Source organism: Muntiacus reevesi, chromosome 3, assembly GCF_963930625.1.
Source record: "Muntiacus reevesi chromosome 3, mMunRee1.1, whole genome shotgun sequence".
Lineage (NCBI taxonomy): Eukaryota > Metazoa > Chordata > Mammalia > Artiodactyla > Cervidae > Muntiacus > Muntiacus reevesi.
In genome coordinates this window covers 142,071,177-142,092,118 of record NC_089251.1, presented here as the reverse complement: position 1 = coordinate 142,092,118, position 20,942 = coordinate 142,071,177, and the positions used below count along the sequence as shown (strand labels likewise).

Genomic DNA, 20,942 nt, shown 5'->3' with positions numbered 1-20,942 from the left:
AAAGAAATGAAAAAATTCAGGACTATGTTTTAAAAAGAGCTTGAAAGGGGCAGTCTTAATGAGATTTAACCAAAGGACAGATGTCATAAAAACTTCTTTAAAAACATTTTGATGATATGTATCCTATAATTTAACAGGTCTGGTTCAAAAAACTAGTTAAACTTTCAGTTCAGTTCAGTCGCTCAGTCGTGTCCGACTCTGCGACCCCATGAATCGCAGCACACCAGGCCTCTCTGTCCATCACCAGCTCCTGGAGTTTACTCAAACTCATGTCTATCGAGTTAACCTTTAGGGAAGCTGATTAATTTTTTGTGTGTTAACTGCCACTGATTAGATGTTTATGACTTCTGTTTCATTGACTCAATAAATATTAATCAACAAGATGATATACCAGGCCTTGAGAATGCAATGGCTCAAAAAAGAGGCATTGTCTCAATTCTAATGAAGCTTACAACCTGATGCCTTGTGTAAATCAAATTAATAGCCTGACAACTATGCATGAATACTGAAGAAAATTTTTTAAAAATTAGTGTATGTAATATAGGATATTTTAAATAAAGCATAATCCTTAATTAAAAGTTATTTTATTAAAAATTACTTCTGCTATACCAAAAGTTAACACCCATACATATATTAATGCCCCCAGCCCTTTTAAATAAATATTGCTAGGCAACTGAAGTTCAACAATATGACTCTGCTCCTTGGCTGATTCATGTCAATGTATGACAAAACCCACTGCAATGTTGTGAAGTAATTAGCCTCCAACTAATAAAAATAAATGAAAAAAAAAAAAAAAAAACAATATGACTCTGATGATCATAAGTGCATTCAGAATGCTCACAGACAGTCATAATTTCACAAATTCTACCCCATTGCCGCCATAGGTTCATATGAACTTTCAGGTCTGATGCCTTGGTTATTTGTTTAAGAAATAGAGCAACAGTAACTACAGTGATCCCTGCCAACATGTGAGCAGCATTAAGAGTGAGAGAAACACTACTTAGGGATCAGACTCATCTCAGTTCAGATATTGGCTTTGCCACCGTGTGACCCTCTGGGTAGTTGCTTTAGCATCCTCTGAATTCTAGTATCCTCATGTGTAAAATTAGAAGTAGAAATGGTCTCATTGATTATAACTCATGACACTGACTGTAGAGCGTTCCAGAGAATGTTCTCTTCCTAGTAACTGTAAATGGGAGTAATTTGAACTTGCCCATTGGCTAAACTGCAACCAAAAAAAAAACATCTGAAGACCTTAAAATTTTGCATTTACATTGTTTCATCTTTATAAATGCAAGTGTATTTTACATATACTAGAGAGCTTTAGACAATGAATATCTTTTATTCATTGTTTAATAGTTTAAAGAGATAATATGAACTCATAACAAATGCTCTGAACAAATTATTACCCTTTTAAGATTTAGTCATATTTTGAAGGTCAGCTTCATTCCTTTTAAGATGAGCAAAGAAGGTTGTCACAGAGTACAATAAACTACAACAGCAGAGGAATAACTAACTCACATATTATATCCAAGAAACAATTAGAAACCAAGTTCAATAAGTACTAGATCCTAGAACCTAGTGATTAATGTAACTAACCAAAACTCCACCAAAGGGCTTTTATTCTGTTCCTTGAAAATACAGGACAGGTGAACAGACAGATTTCTTGGGGAATGCTTTTCCTAATACTGTTTTTTTCATCTTTTCATCAGACCTTTGTCTTCTTCCAAGTAAGAGTTTATATGTCAGCCAGTGTCACAACGTCTCTATTTGTAGGTAGACAGATGGGGAAAGGAAATGAGGCGTGGTGTCTAGCTCTTTAATTAAAGACACAGAGCCAGAGTGCTCTTCAAGCTTATTGGCAAGACACACATGCATACGTACCCACACACACTCACACACAAAGTGCATCTGATGGATGAAGCCAAATTTGTAAATTGTATCCACAATCATAGTTTCTATGGTAACTGCATCTTAGACCCGAGACACAAACAGAGCTGGGCAGGAGATGTCTGATTTTATTTTCTCCGAAGATAATCAGAAGAGAGATTGTTTAGGCTCTGGCCCCTGTTCATGTAGCTAGGATTTGGATGGTGCTAGCATAAGGTTTAACGTTTAAATCCCAGTAAATGTTTTATAACTTTATAATGTTGCAGATTGCTTTACTTTGTTATTCAGCTTTAAAATAATTATAATTGTGTAGCTACATTTAGGTACTTATTAATAAGGTGTAATTGATTAACATAATGTAGAAGTTATGTACAAGGTAACATTTATAAATGTGTGTAGGTTAGAAGAGACTTTAAAGATTTGTAACATTGACTCTAACATTTTACAGGGAAGGAAAATTTAGGCACAAAATGGTTAAAAAGGCTTACCCAAGAGTTATTTTTAAAATATTTTTATTTGCTGTAGTTTCTCAACTAGCAGATGTTCTAAGCAAGTCTATAAGCTGAATACCCAGTTATTTGACAAAATTACTGAAATTAAATTAGAGAAAATAAACACTTCAGAAATAATGGTTTGAACGAGTGTGTACTTTTGCTTCTCTGGATAGCATATTCGTAAATACATATTTCAGGAATAATATACTTCACATCGCAAAAGGAAAATAATTGAACAGCTTATTTCGATTAGTTTCTTTTTGTTTAGATGGGATATTGTCAGTTGCCTTTCCTCCAAACTTGTAGCATTTTAACAGAATGTCTTAATGTGGGAAGATTATCAAAGTCAGGATCATAACTTTTTAGATGTTTTTATTGAGTTGATTTCTTTAAAAATCTTCTAGCTAAACCTATAGCTAGGTAAAGGCAATGTAATTAAAAGAAAGCTTCTGGAAACTGCTCAAAAATATCTGTCGTGATACCAACTTGAAATGAAAGGCATATTTCCTAAAATGGCATCTAAATTTTTATACTTTGCATTTTAATCTTATGATGTGTCTGGCAGCATGAAAGTCATTTTTTGGTAATGGATCTGAGTAAGACATATTTGTAAATGAGGATGTTATGTATAGGTGAATAAGCTGTATTGCAACTTTGCACAGTCTTTCCATCACAGCAGTTTTTAAATTTCCTCAGGAAAATTGACTGATGGGACATAAATTACAACATTGGCAAAAATGTGTCCTAACCTATAGGAACTGGAAAACATGTTAATTTTGAATTGTTTCTGCTTTTTATCATCAGACATTTGCAGAAAATCTTGTGTGATTTATTCTTTTATTTATAATGAATTGTTAAAAAATGTTTGAAAGGGCATTAAATCTTCCTCTCTGCCATTAATCTGCAAGTGGGGGGAAAAGGGGGGTTAAATGGCCTCTTTAGTATATTGCTTTATGAAACTGCTGATTCTTGCAATGCCAAGCTAGAAATACATACTAATTTAAGGAACACAGAATGTAGGCAGCTAGCTCCTTGCTTTTGTAGAGAAAAGACTAATAGCTTTATTTTAACAAGACTCTTAACACCCCAGCCAGCAGCAGGCATTGAGTGAATGAAATTGGGAGAACTCCCATGGACTAAAAGCATCTTAATTCAGCATTCCCTCGACTTGCCCCCTCCTCAAACCCCAAGCCCTCCTGATAGGCTGCCGTAGGCTGTCATAATCCAGACAAAGAAGATCACCATGTGCAAGGCACACCAAGGTATTAGCTTTTCAACATGTTTTGAATAAGCTCTCTGAAGTTTCACTTCCTGAGCAGTAGAAAGATAGATATGTTCCAAATCCAAACCTAAGTTCTAACATTACATTGTTGTAGAAAAAACTAGGTTTCTGTTATGGCTTAAGTCAAGATTATTTCTATCAGACATATATTTAGGTCATTACATTAAAAAAAAAAAAAAAAAAAAAACCTGCATGATACCAAGTGAGATAAAGGGCTTCTTTAAAAAATTAATTGGATCAAAGCTGCTGACCTTATTTTTTTATGATAAGAGAAATTACCTAATAAGGAGTTCTTCAAGGAGGAACAGTTCTGAGTCTTGTTGAGCATAGAGCAAAATGAGAAATGAGCTTATAAATGCCTCTGCCAGTTCTCTCTCCCCTCACTCCGTCCGTAAGTGGCTTGAGTTCCTAAGGACCTGACTAAAACTTATAATTAGTGCCTCTTTGGCAACCCTTCTATTTCCTACTTTCAGTTCACAGCCATTTGCAAGAATCTTTGTTCCCAACACAATAATTTGTATTGCCACCATTTCTGAGATAGTAAAAGTAATCAAATCACAAGAGGAGACTAGATAAATTATGATTTATCCATAAATCAGATATTATATTGCCATAAAAATTCACATTTGTAGAAATATATCTGCTAGCACAGAAAAATGCCAATAATAAACCGCTGGGAAAAATTCTATATACCACCAAAATATTTATATATTTATAAATGTTAACAGAGGTCATCTTTGGGTAATTTAGGGAGAAAAAAAAAACTGTTAAATCTGTTTTTTAAATAATTGAACACAAATGTATTCCTATCATCTCCCTTGACTAACAAGTGTTGCTCTGAACAGGAAATGGCTTTTCTAATCTCCATATCTTAGAGTATTTAGCACATGGCTCTCTACTTAAGAGACACTAACAAATGTTTATTTACTTGAAAGTATTTATCTCTTTTTCTGAGCATGATAGCATAAGACAGTATAACCAGTGGTTGCTTATTTATTAGAATACTATAAAGATTTTTAACACCATAGAGTCTGGCTTTCTCTCCCCATCAATCCTTTTAAATCACGCTCAATAAAGCACCAATCAGCATCTCATTGCCAATTCCCACATACCCTTTTGCAGACTTTATATCAGTCACTGTTCAGTTGCAGAGAACAATATATACTCTGGCTAGTTTAAGCAGGAACAAATTTATTACAGCATATTAACGGGCTTACAGAATCGTAAGGAACATTAGGAAGCAAATTCTTAGAAAATAAATTCTTAGAAAAGCTTTCGGGAATGATTTCGCAAGCCACAGGACAGAACCAGGCTACCCAGGGAGCTTCTGCCATTTCTTTGAGGAAGCTTTTGGTGCCATGGGTTCAATCCCTGGGTCGGGAAGATCCCCTGGAAAAGCAAATGGAACCCCACTCTAGTATTCTTGCCTGGAAAATCCCGTGGACAGAGGATCCTGGAAGGCAGGCTGCAGTCCATGGGGTCCTAAAGAGTCAGACATGACTGAGTGAGGAGCAGTTTGGCTCCACAAGTCACACGGGAAAGGCCTATGTCAGGAGCCACCAGAGCTAGGAAGGCCGAAGGTACCACAAGCAGGGATTCACCTTTAGTGCCACCAGCTCCAAAGCTACCTTAGCAAGGGGGGGGGGGGGGCGGGGGGGTCAGGTAAAGCTTGTGAGCACACTGTATATGCCTTAGATCTTGTCTTACTGAAGCTCTTGGCTGCTTTTGACACTGTGAACCACACTCTCTTTCATGGAACTCTTTCCATTAATTCCTAAAATAACACTCTCTCCTCATTCTCTCCTTGATCAACTGCTTTTACTCAGACTCCTTCCTGGGTTCAACTTAGTTTTTTCTTTGTTTTGCCTGCCCCTGAAATATAGTATTTCTAAGAGTGTTATTGGCATTCTCTCTTTTCGTTGCATGTCTTTGCTTTTATTCTGTCTATAGATGCCTCCTGGGCATTCTGAGTCTTTTCCAAGGTTTCAGGTACCATCTATAGGCTGAAGGTTTCTCAATTCTGCATCTCTATTCCAGATTTCTCCTCTATGTTACAAATTTTTATACTCAGTTATCTCTCAGACATTTCTATCAGATGTCCCAACTCAAACTTAATATATCTTAGTGTTCCAGTGTTCCCTTCTCCCACCCCTGCCCCCTAAATCTGAACTTTCTTTAGTCCCATCTTGGCAACAGCTGAAAAGCCCACCTAGTTGCTAAACTCAGTAAACTTAGGCACAGTTCCAAACACATCCTTCCCATTAATTCCCAGTCAGTTTTTTTTCTTTTTTTTTTTTTCCTCAGTCAGTTTTATTGAAGTTACCCTCTTAACATCTTCATGTTGCTCCCCTATCTCCATCCTTTTGAATAGCCCCTTGTTTAGGCCTTTATCATCTCTGACTTAGACTATCACTGGAACTCCATACTATGACAAAAATAGTCTCTCTACCCTGTCAATATGTACTATCACTTATCAAATATCACTTCTTAATGTCTTCACCATCAACTAGTGGTAAAATCAAGTTCCTTGGCATGAGCTCCTCCAAGATCCAGTCCAAGTCAGTTTCTCCAGAGTCTCGGGTGACAGACTTGAATCTCATTTCAGATATCCCATGTCCTAGCTTTATAACCTTAGGCAACTGCCCAATTTTCTCATCTGAAAAATGGGACAACCATTGAAGATAATTGGGAGGAATGTATGGGCTAATACAAATAAAACATTTTACCTTGTTCTTTATACTCAGGAAGGGCCAAATAAATGTTTAATTGTAGTAATCAAAGAAGAACTAAAAAAAAAAAAAAATGGAGAGACAGTCCTTGTTCTTGGATAGACTTAATATTGTCAAGCTGTCAGCTCTTCCCAGCTTGATCTATAGAGTCAATGTACCACCAATCAAAATCCCAGCAAGTTATAAACTGATTCTAAACATTATGTGGAAAGGCAAAAGACACAGAATAGCCAATACTGAAGGAGAAGAACACATTTGGAAGACTGACATTACCCAACTTCAGGATTTACTATAATGCTACAACAATCAAAACAGTGTGGCGTTGGTGAAAGAACTGACAAATCAATGGAACACAATAGAGAGCCCAGAAATAGAGGAATATACATATGGTCAAGTGATCTTTGACAAAGCTTTGAAGACAATATAATAGAGCAAAAATAGTCTTTTCAACAAATGATGCTGGGACAATTGGACATGCATGTGCAAAAAAAAAAAAAAAAAAAAGAATCTAGACAAAGACCTTACAGTCTTCACAAAAATTATCACAGACCTAAATGTAAGAGGTAAAACTGTCTTCTAAAATTCCTAGAAGATAACATTGGGAAAAAATCCAGATGATCTTTAGTTTGGTGATGATTTTTTTGATATGACATCAAAAGCATGATTCATGATGTATTAAATATACGGGAATTCTCCATACCTTCCTGTCAATTTTGATTAAAACCTAAAACTGCTTTAAAAAATAAAATTGATTTAAAAAATTGCACTAGTGGCAATAACCATAGTCGTAACCATAATAATATTAATAGTACCAGTGACATTATTGCTACCATTACTAATATCCTTCTCCTTACAGTCTCTCTTCTTTTACCGAAATGTTAACATTCCCTGGAAACACAGTGCCTTTTTATGCTTCCGTGTTGTTTCACTTTTGCTCTCTCTACCAAGAATGCCTTCTCCTGCTACTCCCCCCCACTTCCTCCTCCTAAAAAACTCCTCCTCATTCATAGTCAAGTTTTAGAGGAAACTTCAACACCCGTATAAAGCTGTCTTCAACTCTCCCAGGTGGACTCTGGTATCTGTTCTCTTAGACTCTCATTGCCTCCTTCTTCAGACTGACACTCCAACAGTGATCTCATTGCAACATAATTGTTTGCAGGCCTGTCTCCTTTATATTTAAAGCAATGAAGAATTCAAGCCCCTGTTCATTGCTTTGAATGCCTAGCATGGCACTAGAATAAAGAAGATGTTTAATAATTACTAAGTGAATGACTGCATTAAAGATGCTTCGGTGTCAACAGAGAAGCATACAAATACATATACAATTGGAGAAGAATGGAATAATTTTTTTAATTGAAGTCTAGTTGATATACAATACTGTGTTAGCTTCAAGTGTATAACGTAGTGATACAGTGATTTAGGTATACACATATATGTGTATATCTATTTTCTCTTTTTTTCTTTTCCATTTTAGCTTATTATAAGATATTAATATAGTTCCCTGTGCTTTACAGTAAATCCTTGTTTATTCTAATCTCATACTCCCAATGTATCCCTCCTCTACTTCTCCTGTGGTCACCATAAGTTTGTTTTCTATGTCTGTGAGTCTGTTCTGTTTTGTAAATAAGTTCATTAGTATCATTTTTTTACATTCCACATATAAATGATATCCTATCGTATTTGTCTTTTTCTATCTGAGTTACTTCAATTCAGTTCAGTTCAGTCGCTCAGTCGTGTCCAACTCTTTGCGACCCCATGAATTGCAGCACGCCAGGCCTCCCTGTCCATCACCAACTCCCAGAGTTTTCTCAAACTCATGTCCATCGAGTCGGTGATGCCATCCAGCCATCTCATCCTCTGTCATCCCCTTCTCCTCCTGCCCCCAATCCCTCCAAGCATCAGGGTCTTTCCCAATGAGTCAGCTCTTCTCATGAGGTGGCCAAAGTACTGGAGTTTCAGCTTTAGCATCAGTCCTTCCAACAAACACCCAGGACTGATCTCCTCTAGGATGGACCGGTTGGATCTCCTTGCAGTCCAAGGGACTCTCAAAGAGTCTTCTCCAACACCACAGTTCAAAAGTATCAATTTTTCGGCACTCAGCTTTCTTCACAGTCCAACTCTCACATCCATACATGACCACTGAAAAAACCATAGCCTTGACTAGACGGACCTTTGTTGGCAAAGTAATGTCTCTGGCTTTTTAATATGCTGTCTAGGTTGTTCATAACTTTCCTTCCAAGGAGTAAGTGCCTTTTACTTTGATGACTGCAGTCAGCATCTGCAGTGATTTTGGACCCCAAAAAAACAAAGTCTGCCACTGTTTCCATTATTTCCCCATCTATTTGCCATGAAGTGATGGTGCTAGATGCCATGATCTTAGTTTTCTGAATGTTGAGCTTTAAGCCAACTTTTTCACTCTCCTCTTTCACTTTCATTCACTTAGTATGATAATCTCTAGATCCTTCTATGTTGCTGCAAGTGGCACTATTTCATTCATTTTATGGCCAAGTAATATTCCAGTGTGTGTGTGTGTGTGTGTGTGTGTGTGTGTATACCACATCTTCTTTATCCATTCATCTGTCTATGGACAGTTAAGGTGCTTCCATGTCTTGGCTATTGTAAACAGTGAATACTGTTTACAATGTTTGCTGCAGTGAACACTGGAGTGCCTGTATCTTTTCAAATTAGAACTTCCATCTTTTCCATATGCCCGGGAGTGGGATCAATGGATCATATGGTAATGCTATTTTTAGTTTTTTGAGAAACATCCATTCTGTTTTCAAGAACAATGTAATTTCTGATGTATAAGCATCCCATCCATCTTTAGAAGCCTGGCCTTTGTTCTTCTACTTCTGTGAAGTTTTTCCTAACACCTTCATCTGTGCTTCTGGTAGTAACATCCTGAATAATGTTGGTTCATACATTGTCCTACAACATTCTTTAAATACTTCATTTCTGATCCTGGTTTTCCCAAGAGGACTAAAAGTTTCTTAAAGATAAGCATCATCCTACATTTAATATAATCTAACATGCCAGTAGCTTACCAGACAAACCACAGCATATGGGCAGTCTCTCAAGACACCAGAATGTTAACTGCTCCCATTAGGCCACGCCAGATCAGATAAGAACTCTGAAAATATTAACTTTGAAGTTTGGTGACCACTTGAAAAGGATTAGCTGTAAATGCCTAAAGTCACACTAATACATAAGAACAGTGTTTTTCTAACAACTAGAATTAATAATCTTCGATGTAGTTCTGGTATTTACGTTAATTCTTCCTCCATAAAAAAAGGTCAGAACAAACCTTAGATAGGCGTGACTGAGAACAATACTTTAATCAATCGCTTCTTTTTTAGTGCCATTTATTTATCCCCTAACTGTCTGATACCATCCTTACCCTTAGTCTTTGGTTAAAAGGTCAGCCATTTAAATCAGGGCTTTATCCTAATGCAGAGATTTCTGTCTCTCTGTAGCTGCTTCCAAGTCTATGTGTACAGTCTTCATCCTACCTAGGTAGCTACTGGGTTGTCATCCTCTCAAATAATTCCAGCTCCTCCTGTTCTGTGTATTGATAAAATATAAAGAGGTTTTACATAGGCACTCTTAAGTACCTCCTGTAATTATTTGACACCAGAAATAGTCTTTCTTACTCTAAATGTGAGCATATGCTTATTTTGCAACATCTCCCCCCCAGTAAACCCTCCCTCCACACACCACCCAAGATGGGATGGTGGTTTCCTTGAGATCTGGGACTTCTGGTAGGAAGAAAATAATTCCAGATTCAGTACTACCTAGAAAAGTTTTCTCTACGACCTTGACACTGTGACTCTGTGTCTTATGTTCACCCCTTCCATACCCATTATATGAGGGCTCCCCCAGCACAAGAGCGAGCACAGAGGTGGCCAAAAATCCACATGTGTTGACATGAACAGGTGAGGAATTGATCAGTCAACAGGTACCTTCAGATTACCTGCATGCATTTATCCCATATGTGTTTTTAGCTGATAGATATGCAAAAACTATCTGTAAAGTCTTTAGATTCATGAAGCTCACACATTTTATTGAGAACCTACTGGGGCCAAGTCACTCAGTGCCCATCAGAATCTGAGACTTGTGGAAGAGACCTGAAGACAGGTGAACACAGGAAGCATAATACATTGAAAGGAACAGAACGAGGAAAGACCAACACTAGACGGAAAAGAGTTTGTCACGTCTCTGTGGTTGTTCGTCATCTCTCTGACAGAGCTCAGCGAGGTTCAGATGGTCAGAGAGGGCTTCACAGAATCTGTGGAAGAGCTAGGTGGTTGCTGCCAGTCCCAGGCAGTAAAGAAAGGTTTCATGAAAATGTACTCTTAGATATACATTCTTGTCCCAGCCAAGAGAAGCCTAAAGGGACATGATGATTCTGTGTAATATGGCGTCCTGAATGGGATCCTGAACAAAGAAAAAAAAATTAGGTAAAATCTGAATCAACTATGGACTTCAGTTATCAATACAGTATTACTATTGATTTACAAATTGTAAGAAATGTACCATATGAATATGAGATGTTAGTCATAGAGAAATTGAGTTTCAGATATGTGAGAACTCCCTGTACTATCTTCTCAATTTTCCTGGAAGTCTAAAGCTGCTCTGAAAACTAAAACCTATTTTAAAAGGAAATAAAAGCGGTCATAAAAATCTACAGAATACCCCTGGCATGGTGACAAGGAGGAGTCAGCTTGACAATGACCCTTTTTTGAAAGAAGTGACTTTGTTGTTAAATGCCATGTTTGTGGCTTGATCGTCAATTCCTATAACGATACGGAGTTCTTGCTTGCTTTTCCGTGGTTGATTTTTGGCAGGCAGCAACAGCATTTGTGCACTGATTATAATTTTGAGATGCATTGTCAGTAACCAGGGTGCATAATGGATCTTCATCTCTAATTACTTTTCTCTCCACAGGTGTCTGGAAAGGGTCCAGATGGGAACACACACAACCTCCGCTTTGAGGGGATGGAGCGACAGTACGCCTCCTTACCCAGGTACATCACCCAGGGGTCTCCCCTCACCTTCTCACCCACACGTAAAGTCTTTAGAAAAATCTCCATGAAATAGAAATCTGGCTTTAAAATGAGGAATATGTTATAATTTTGCCTTACCTCCGCCAGCCGCAACCCTCATGCCATCTTCACAACTGTGCTAATAATTGAAACACTTGTGGGTTATTTTTTAAGGGAAGAAAATAGTATATCATTGCAATTGAACATGTCAGCAAGAATATTGGATTCCGAATGGAAATCCTAAGCCATTGCTATAAAAATGGTATTGAACAGCCTGCACCCAGCTTAGAGACAATAAAATAGTAAATCCTCTGTCCTAGGAATTACCCATGAGGAAGGGCATGCCAGCCTTAACCTTGGAGCTTCCTGTGGGTGTTAAAAAGCGGGAGAGAAATGTGACCCTGGGAAGGTGTTTTTCGCTTGATTTAGAACCTGGCTGAGTTCTCTGGGCAAAAGGCAAATATTGCTGAGAGGCCCTGACCTGGTGAGGGGAAGAGACCCCTGGGTGGGAACGTTCGCTCGGCGATTCTGGCCTAACAAAAGTCACTTGTGCTATAACTAGACACCCTGAAAATGAGATACCATTCTCAAAGGTTTGTCCTCTTTTTGGGGAGATGAAGAATAATTTTAGTCTGCAATCAGTGACACATGACAATGGAGAAGCCTTTCCAGGATGACATAGACTTCAGCGACCATGGGAGTTAAGCGAGTTGAGTGTGAGAATGTGTGAGTTTGAAAAACAAAAAGAAAGGAATGTTAATGTCAGCCAGAAAACTAAAATATTACAGAATGTCCCCTTTTACAAAGAGGGGTGCAGGTGGACCCTAAGGAGAGCCTTTCCATCATCAAACTGAGTTGTTAAAGTGCTAGCTCACGGCTGGGTTACCATTTTGAGTTGCGTGTTGACTATATTTCTGTGTGTGAATTGACAAGAATAACATCCTGAATATTACAACAGGCATAGCGTAAGTGACCATCTGCTCTTATAAATAGTATGTTGATTTTCAAAGTAATAAAATCTCAAATCTAGCAGAGAACCGATTTTGAACACTGATTGAGCAGGATACCCAAAATACAATATTTTAAAAGCTTCTGTACAACTATATTTTGTCTCCCTGATTTCTCTTTTTATATGTTGTCTCATAGTTATTTTTCTCATCCTCGATTTCTTTCCTCTTCTGATTTTTCCCCCTGGCCTAGTATTTTGTTTTCATTTTAAAAAATAGAAGTAGTCTCCAAAACTCATTTTAAATATAAAATTTCTGGCTTTCAATATTGAAGTGTGTGGAAATTGTGGTTAAGGCAGATGGAAAGTACTGTTCTTAGAAGAGGAAGAAAAAAGAAAACTGGAAACAGTTTAATGTCTTTCCTGGCCAACTTGTACTCAGACTGCGGAAATGGATTTTTTTGGGTACCAATCAAAAGCATAGACATAGCATTTATAAGTACAGAAATTCTGTAAATTTCACTCATTCGTTCCTTCCTCAAGTATCTATGGATCATCTACTGTGTATAAGACCCTGAGAATCTGGAGACGGGCCCCACTGTCTAGGACAGGAGATAGCAGGTCCACTTTTTGTGAGAGTGCAACCAATGCTTAGATGAGTAATAATGAACATAAAGTCCTCTGAATTTCCAACTCCTTTTTATGTTTACTAATAAGCCCTGAAATGCACAAACATGGCTGACTCTAAACACGTCTGTTTTAGGATTAAATACTGTGGAAGGAGTTTTTTGACAGAGGCAATACACTGATGCTGTTTGTGACTCTGGGGGCTGCCATCACAATATATGCATTGACAAAATCCTGCCAGCCTTAAGAATATAACTATAGCCCAAAGCGAAACATCTTAGACTGAAAGCAATTTTGACAAGCAGTCCACTCACACACGTAACACAGTGGCAAAAGTGATGGGCTACAGGTGCCGACGTACCTTTTTAGATTCCTGGTAAGAAGGAGTCACGATGGAGAATAAATGAGGCTCAGACAAGTGTGTAAGCTATGCCTGCCACTGGTTTTTTTTAATGCAGGGGCTCAAACTTGAGTTTCCATATCAACATCTAAGGGGGAGATGCAGAGAATCCCCACCCACATGCTCTAATCCATCATGGGGGGTCCATATTTACCCAACAAGATGCAAATGCCTAAGCAGGAGACAGACTACCCGCTTCTGTGTGCCGGTGACATTTACCCCAAGCTGCCCCTAGAGATTTTACTGTTCATTCAATTGAATCACACCAGCTTCACTGCTCTTTTGTCAGGGGAGTGAGGGGACCACATCTCTGCAGGCACCAGATCCCCTCTTAGTCACAGAGGTGGGGAGCTTTAAAATATTGATGGAGCTAAATTTTTAATTAAAAATAGGAACAGTTCTACTTATAGGAAGTCAGCAGCCAACCTTATTGGGGACTTAACATGCTGCTGGCTGATTTGGCTCCTGTGCTGTTTGTGGAGAGCATCACAGGAGTTTTAAGATAAACTTAATAGTGTTGATTTATATGCCAGATTTGGAACCATCAACACAGAGAGAAAATGCCCCCCAGTGCATGGAGTTGGTGAGGAGCCCTAGTCAAGGGGCACCCTGCTATGTTTTCATGGAACTCTGTCATTTTAAAGGAGGCCGGTACAGCCTGCTGCCAAGCTCAGTGACACTTGACAAAATAACGCCAGAGCCCTAGCCTGCTCAGGAAAAAAGACGATTCCCAGCACTTGGTAGTTATGGGGTTGCCTAAGGCTAAGGGCTAAGCGATGTTAAGTGTTATTGTTAAACAATGTTAAATCTTTTACCTCTGAAGAAAAATGACTTTATTTCTTTTCTCCTGAGGGTGCTGTTTTGGAAAGCAGAGCGTGGTTGTAATACAAGCTCGTTAGAGAGCACCAGGCTTTTCCCAAGGCCGATGTTTTACCCAGGCCGTCCGGCCCCTGCTTTTCTTTGGTAGTAAACAGAGGGAAATCAGCCTCCCCCTATTCTTGCCTGACACAAATTATTACTCACCCTGGGTGAGCAGGGAAGTGGCTGTTTCCTGGGCTGTTATAATGTGTGAACAACAACGTATGTATTTTTGCAAACAGCTTCTTTTTCACTTCAGCCTCTCAGCCCCTTTCAATTCTCCCAGGCCCCATTCTGATTTTACAGACCTCCTCCTGGTCCGGCCGTTCAGCAGTAAACTCTCTCCGCTCCCATCTCCAGCCTCCATCATTCCCACCTGGCCCATCCCCGACCCCCACGGGACCCCATTATCCCTTCTCTGCAGATGGCTCCGTGCATCAGCGCATGATGTTGCTCTTCCGGTCTTGTAATCAAGTGTTGAGTCCTGAGGAGGGAGCAAAAAGGCTCTCCATCTCTTCTGTGGTCCTGCATGCAAGGGTGATGAAAGGCTGCTGGAGAAACTCAGAAAAGCATTCATTGGTTCCACTACAAAATTCACATTATCCAGCCCCAGCTGGGCCCCTGCTGCTGTCCAGAATTCCTTTTAGTCGTGCTGTCAACTCCCTTGACTGTCCCACAGTGGCCGTTCCAACCCTTTTCTGCTCCCGTGAAGTTCTGCAAAGATGACTAAGCCCCCCAGGCCCAGTCTCTAGAGATGATCTCACTTCCTTTTCTTTACGACCTTGAGACATTCAACCTTAGTTCCTCAGCTTCAGCTCCCTGCAATTCAGACTCGCTCTGTCTTCACCAACACATGCTTCCCAAGGGGAGATGTGAAGGCATGGACTTGGAGTCAGGCCATAATTATAGCCCCATCCATCACTTCTCACCTATGGGATCCTGGGCAAGGGTCCAACTGGTCCAGGCTCAGTTTTTTAATCTGCAAATTGGGGATGATATTAGGAACTCTGTATAATGCTTGTATGAGTATTAAATTCAGTGATTCGAGCAAAACACTTAGTGACGAAGCTGGCTGACATATTTTAAGGATTTTTTTTTTTTAATATTTTTGGTTCTTTTTAATTTTCTCTCTGGGAATGACGTGTTCCCTTTTTTAATGAGTCGGACCTGCATAGCAGAGCTCATTCTCACTGGCTTTTCAGAGACCCTACATCATCAGCTACCCCTCTCTCGGCGTATCATTAAGCCTTTGGCAGTGGCTTTCCTCCCTCTGCTTAGAATGGTGAATGCAGAGGCTCAGCTGCGCAGTTCACCGCGAGTTCCTCAGCATGCGGAAAAGGAGAGCCAATGACTCAGGAAGATATGCGGGGGGCATAACTGAGGCTGAAGGATCAGCCAGCTCTTAGAAAAAGACCCAAAGTCCAGATGATCATGAAGAGGACATTACAAACTAAGGCGGCCTGCTGGGAGACAGCTGTTCTTATAGACATGGAGCTCACATCAGGGACATGGGAGCTAACTCGGGTCTAGGTAAGAGGCCACGGCCCCTGGCCAACAAGGCTTAGATTCAGACCCAGTGTCTCTGAGTGGTGGAGACCCACCATTGTGAATTAACCAGCAAGGCTGGACACGAAGCTCTTGTCGCAGGACTGGTAAGAGAGGGGCCCGCTATTGACCGGTGGGGGAACGTCGTGGGATGTGACAGAGGTCCTCCTGTGGGCTCAGAGCCTGACACGCTGCCCAAGCCTCCAGCTGCCGGGACTCGTGGCTGAGCCAGGCTCCGGTGGCAGGCCGACCCCATGAACTTGATTTTATTCCATCAGAGAAAACAGAAATCTTCCCTCAACCCTCCTTCCTCCTCAAATTCTCATTTTCCTACTTTTTGGGAGAAAAAAATTGGCTCTCTTTCCACACCAGCCTCTGAACTCTCACCTCTTGCCCCAGGCTTCTGACCATGCCACGGGAAGCGCCCAGCTGACTCTACCTCCAGTTCTTTTTTTTTTTTTTTAATATTGGAGTGTAGTTGATTTATAATATTGTGTTAGTTTCAGGGGTAGAGCAAAGTGATTCAGTTATACATATATTTATTCTTTCTAGCCCTGTTTTCTGTATAGATTCTCTCTGAGCTGCCTCCTCCATTCTCTTTTTTTAAAACTTTAATTTTTAGATTTTATTTACTTATTATTTTGGCCACACGAGGTCTTTGTCACTGTGTACAGGCTTTCTCTAGTTGCAGGGAGCAGTAGGTACTCTTTAGTTGCGGCACACAGGCTTCTCTGGTTCCAGGGCGCGGCTCAAGGATCTGCAGGCTCAGGAGTTGTGGCACGCGGGCTTAGTTAGCCCACGGCATGGGGAATCTTCCTGGACCAGGGCTCAAACCCATGCCCCCTGCATTGGCAGGTAGATTCTTTACCACTGGACCTCTAAGGAAGTCCCTCCACTATTCTTATAGGTTCAGTTCTCATCTCTATGATGATGAATCCACAAAGAACCTGGCTAATCTTCATATCTCACTGCCTGCTGAAGTACCCGTCCTTCTGTCTCCAAGATACCTCAAAGTGCATGCGTGTGCGCTCCGTCACTTTAGTTGTGTCTGACTCTTTGCAGCCCTGTGGACTGCAGCCAGCCAGGCTCTTCCATCCATGGGAATCTCCAGACAAGAATACTGGAGAGAGTTGCCATGCCCTCCTCCAGGGGATCGTCCCAACCCAGGGATCGAACCAGCATCTCTTGCATTGCAGGCAGATTCTTTGCTGCTGAGCCACTGGGAAGCCCGTAATACCTCAAAGCCCCATGCCAAAATCCAAGCCCTCTGCCATCTTTCTTTAGCTCTTCCTCCTTTTAACTTCCATAATATTGGTTTACCACTTTACCAGTGCCCTGAAAACATCTTAGACTAGATTTTGATTCTTTGTTGACCCTTTCCACCACTATTAGATTATAAATTCCTTGGAACAAAGGATATTGTTCTATACCCATTATTTTTGCACCTATCAACAGGACCTAACATAGGACCATATATACAATGGATTTTAATTACACCAGTACACAGATGAGATTTTGTTTTTATAGATTTTATATAACTAAGTTGCAGGAAAGAATTCCCCCCAAGATTTTTTACCATTTATTTCAGAGCACTATTTTCCAGTAAAAGTACTGATTTTTCTATGAGAAGGTCCCTCTTCCCTAGAGTCAGTAGAAGTCCAGAAGTCCGAGTAGTTACCCAATGCTGAGCACTTATTATGTACCAGGCCCTGTTCTAAATGCTTTGCATCCACTGACTGATTTAATATGCACAGCAATCCTGTGACTCGATAGCATCCCTATTATTATCTTCGTTTCATAAGCAAGGACACAGGCAGAGAAAGATTCAGTGAACTTGCCCAGGTTCAACAGCTAGAAGCAGCAGAGCTGAGATTTGAACCTGAGCAGTCTTGACTGTGAGTTTGTACATTTAACATCTAGGCGGCTTGGATCATTCAGCTCAGAGTCAGACCCAAACTCTGTGATTATTACCCTGTGTTATTTACTCACCTGCTTGTCATTCTCACTAAAGTGTAAGAGCCTTCGAGGACAGGGACCGTGTCTTATTCATCTTTGCATATGACACGGAACATTACTAATAGAACAGGTTAGGTAATGCCTTTCAACCGTCTCTGCAATGCTGCCATAAAATCAATTCTTTTCCCGTTCCCTGGGGTCCTTCCTCTGAAATATGAACAGTTTAATGTGTAATTGCTAGATGAACATTAAGCAATAGACTTTGCCCACCAAGAGGGGAATCCTGTTTTGTTAAAACACTCCCGAGAGTTGAAAAAGCAGTGTCTGCAAATTGGTACTTTGGTTCTTTAAGATTAAGAATAATATCTACCCAGAAGAAAAGAGATGATGATAAATTTTCTGATGCAAAGCTTCATGAGCGCTCCCGAGGAGAGAGTCTCCCTTTCCGGGACTGATGTGGGACAAAGACGTGCTCAGGCCGGATCTGGCTTCAGTCCCGATGGTGCTCTCACCCGTATTACAAGAGTTACTTAAGGGGGATAAAAGTTCTCTCTGAACAGTTCAAGCAGCTTGAGTTTAGCGTGAGAAGTTACATGCTAGAACTGATTTGAGGTAGAAAGAGCAACTCTAGAAGGAGCAAACACCTTATGCGTGCTTCCTTGGAACCTAAAATAAACCCGCCTTCTAAGTCGGTGCTGGGTAGGATTGTGTCCAGACTAGAAGAACACAGCAGACTTACACTTTAACGTGTCAGTTGGCTTGCTTGGTGGGTTTCAGCTTTCTCACCTGCATCCGCCTTTGCCCAGCCCCAGGAAGATGCCAATCACAAACCTACGGCCAACTTTTAAGCCTGCAACATGCACAGTGCCCACTAGCTTATCATATCCGCAGAGACGTTTACTCACGGCTTAAAGACACTCTGACCTCACTCGTTCTCATCTGCAGTTAGCCTCCGCTCTGTTCACAGCTATTGAATCTTCCTTTGCCAACCTTGCCTCACTTTCTGGCCCTTGCTAAGCAGATGGCAGAGACCCTTGAGTTCTGCAAAGACCTCCAGCAATACCACAGTCCTGGTCTTTGCTGAAGCTGGTGGTGATTAAATGAGTTCAATGAAAACTTCAGCCTAAAACAGTACGTTAGGTGTGTTATGTGTGGGAGCCCATGTCCAGGGCAGGTGGAGATTTGGCCACCTGGATCTGCATAAGCTGACAAAGTCTCCACACTGCCTAACTAAGTACTTTTCTCTGTCACAAGGCCAGTTTGTTAAATAGGCCATTCTATTTAAGGATGCTTCATGAGAATATATGTCCTGCTCACCGCAGCCCTGGCCGCCAGTCAAATATTCACCTGGGGTTTAAGGCCATTTCACCACAAATACTTCCTCTTCACAGGTCTCTAGACAGAGCCCTTTGCCCTTCATCTAGATCCAAGGAATCATGGCCAGTCTCCCTGTCACCTTTCTGGTGACACAACTTTACCGGAACAGCCCTTTCTTGCAGTGAAAAGCTACCTCTCCGCACCCCAGGCTGTGACTGTGGCTCTGACTTTGCAGGAATGCTAACATGGGCTGAGGAACTTGTCTCCAGTGCGTTTGCTACATCTGCATGTGACAGAGTTTAATGCTTTTGAAAATCAATGAAGCTCTTTTACTCCACCAGATTCAACTTTCTCATCTTCTCTCCTCAGTCCTTGAAAATCTCATCTCTACTTCCCCTGCCCCATAGAGTCAGCTGCTTATTTGACTGGCCCCTCTGACACCAGCTCACTCTTAATGCAGGGGACAAAATGATGAATTAGCAGCAATTTAGTTCTTTGTGAGATTAAGATGTCTCCATTGTCAACTCAAACTTCCTGAAAAATGCAAAAAGCCCTAGTATGTAATACCGTCTTAAAGATGCCAAGCCTCTGAGATCAGGGGGTTAATGCTGCTGCCATATCATTTTTATGTCACTTAGTTCCTCAAATAAAAGTCCATTTTAATCAAACTTTTTATCATTTCCTCATAGCCAATATATCCTTGATGCCAGTTGGGATATTTGATATTAATTATTCAGTCGAAGGCCTCCATTACAAATTTAGTTAGAATATTAGTGATTTAAAACACGTTAGGACCCATTACAGTACTGATATCCCCAGAGTCATTTTAAATGAATCTCTTTTATTGAAGTAGAGTTGATTTACTATGTTGTGTTAATTCCTGTGGTACAGCAAAGTGACTCACTTATACACATATACATCCATTTCTTGGACTCTTTTCCATTGTGGTTTATCCCAGGATACTGAATATAGTTCCCTGTGCTAACAGTAGGATCTTGTTGTTTATCATTCTGTATGTAATAGTTTGCATCTACTAATCCCTAATTCCCAGGACATCCTTCCCCCACCTACCCTCCCCGTTAGCAACCACAAGTCTGTTCTCTATGTCTAGGAGTCTGTTTTTGTTTCACAGACAGATTCATTTGTGTCATATTTTAGATAACATACATAAGTGATATCATATAAAATTTGTCTATCTCTGCCTGACTTAACTTCACTTAGCATAATAATCTCTAGTTGACTTCACGTTGCTGCAAATGGCTGTATTGGATTCTTTTTTATGACTGAGTAGTATTCCATTGTATATATGTATCACATCTTCTTTAAACATTCATCAGTTGATGGATATTTAGGTTATTTCCATGTCTTGGCTATTATAATAGTGCTACTATGAACATTGGGGTACATATATTTTTTTGAATTGTAGTTTCGTCCATATTTATGTCCAGGAGAAGGATCATATGGTAATTCTATTATATTTTTAGTTTTCTGAGGAACCGCCATATTATTTTCATGATACCTATGCCAATTTACATTGGTTCACCACCACACCCACTCCAGCACTTGTTATTTGTCAGTTTAGTTCACTTCAGTCACTCAGTCATGTCTGACTCTTTGCGACCCCAGAACTGCAACACACCAGGCCTCCCTATCCATCACCAACACCCAGATTCCACTCAAACTCATGTCCATTGAGTTGGTGATGCCATCCAACCATCTCATCCTCTGTCATCCCCTTCTCATCCTGCCCCCAATCCCTCCCAGCATCAGGGTCTATCCCAATGAGTCAGCTCTTCACATCAGGTAGCCAAAGTATTGGAGTTTCATTCAACATCAGTCCTTCCAATGATTTCAGG

At 40.3% G+C, this 20,942-nt stretch overlaps 1 protein-coding gene across 2 annotated transcripts in view; it reads left to right on the top strand.

Annotated features, from left to right (window-relative positions):
• Positions 1–20,942, top strand: part of PARD3B (par-3 family cell polarity regulator beta) — a 1,130,274-nt gene that overhangs the window by 1,046,251 nt on the left and 63,081 nt on the right. For both annotated transcript variants that reach the window (XM_065930754.1, XM_065930753.1), the window contains one exon: positions 11,340–11,419. In XM_065930754.1, coding sequence (XP_065786826.1) covers positions 11,340–11,419 — 80 coding nt within the window. The remainder of the gene's footprint in view (positions 1–11,339; positions 11,420–20,942) is intronic.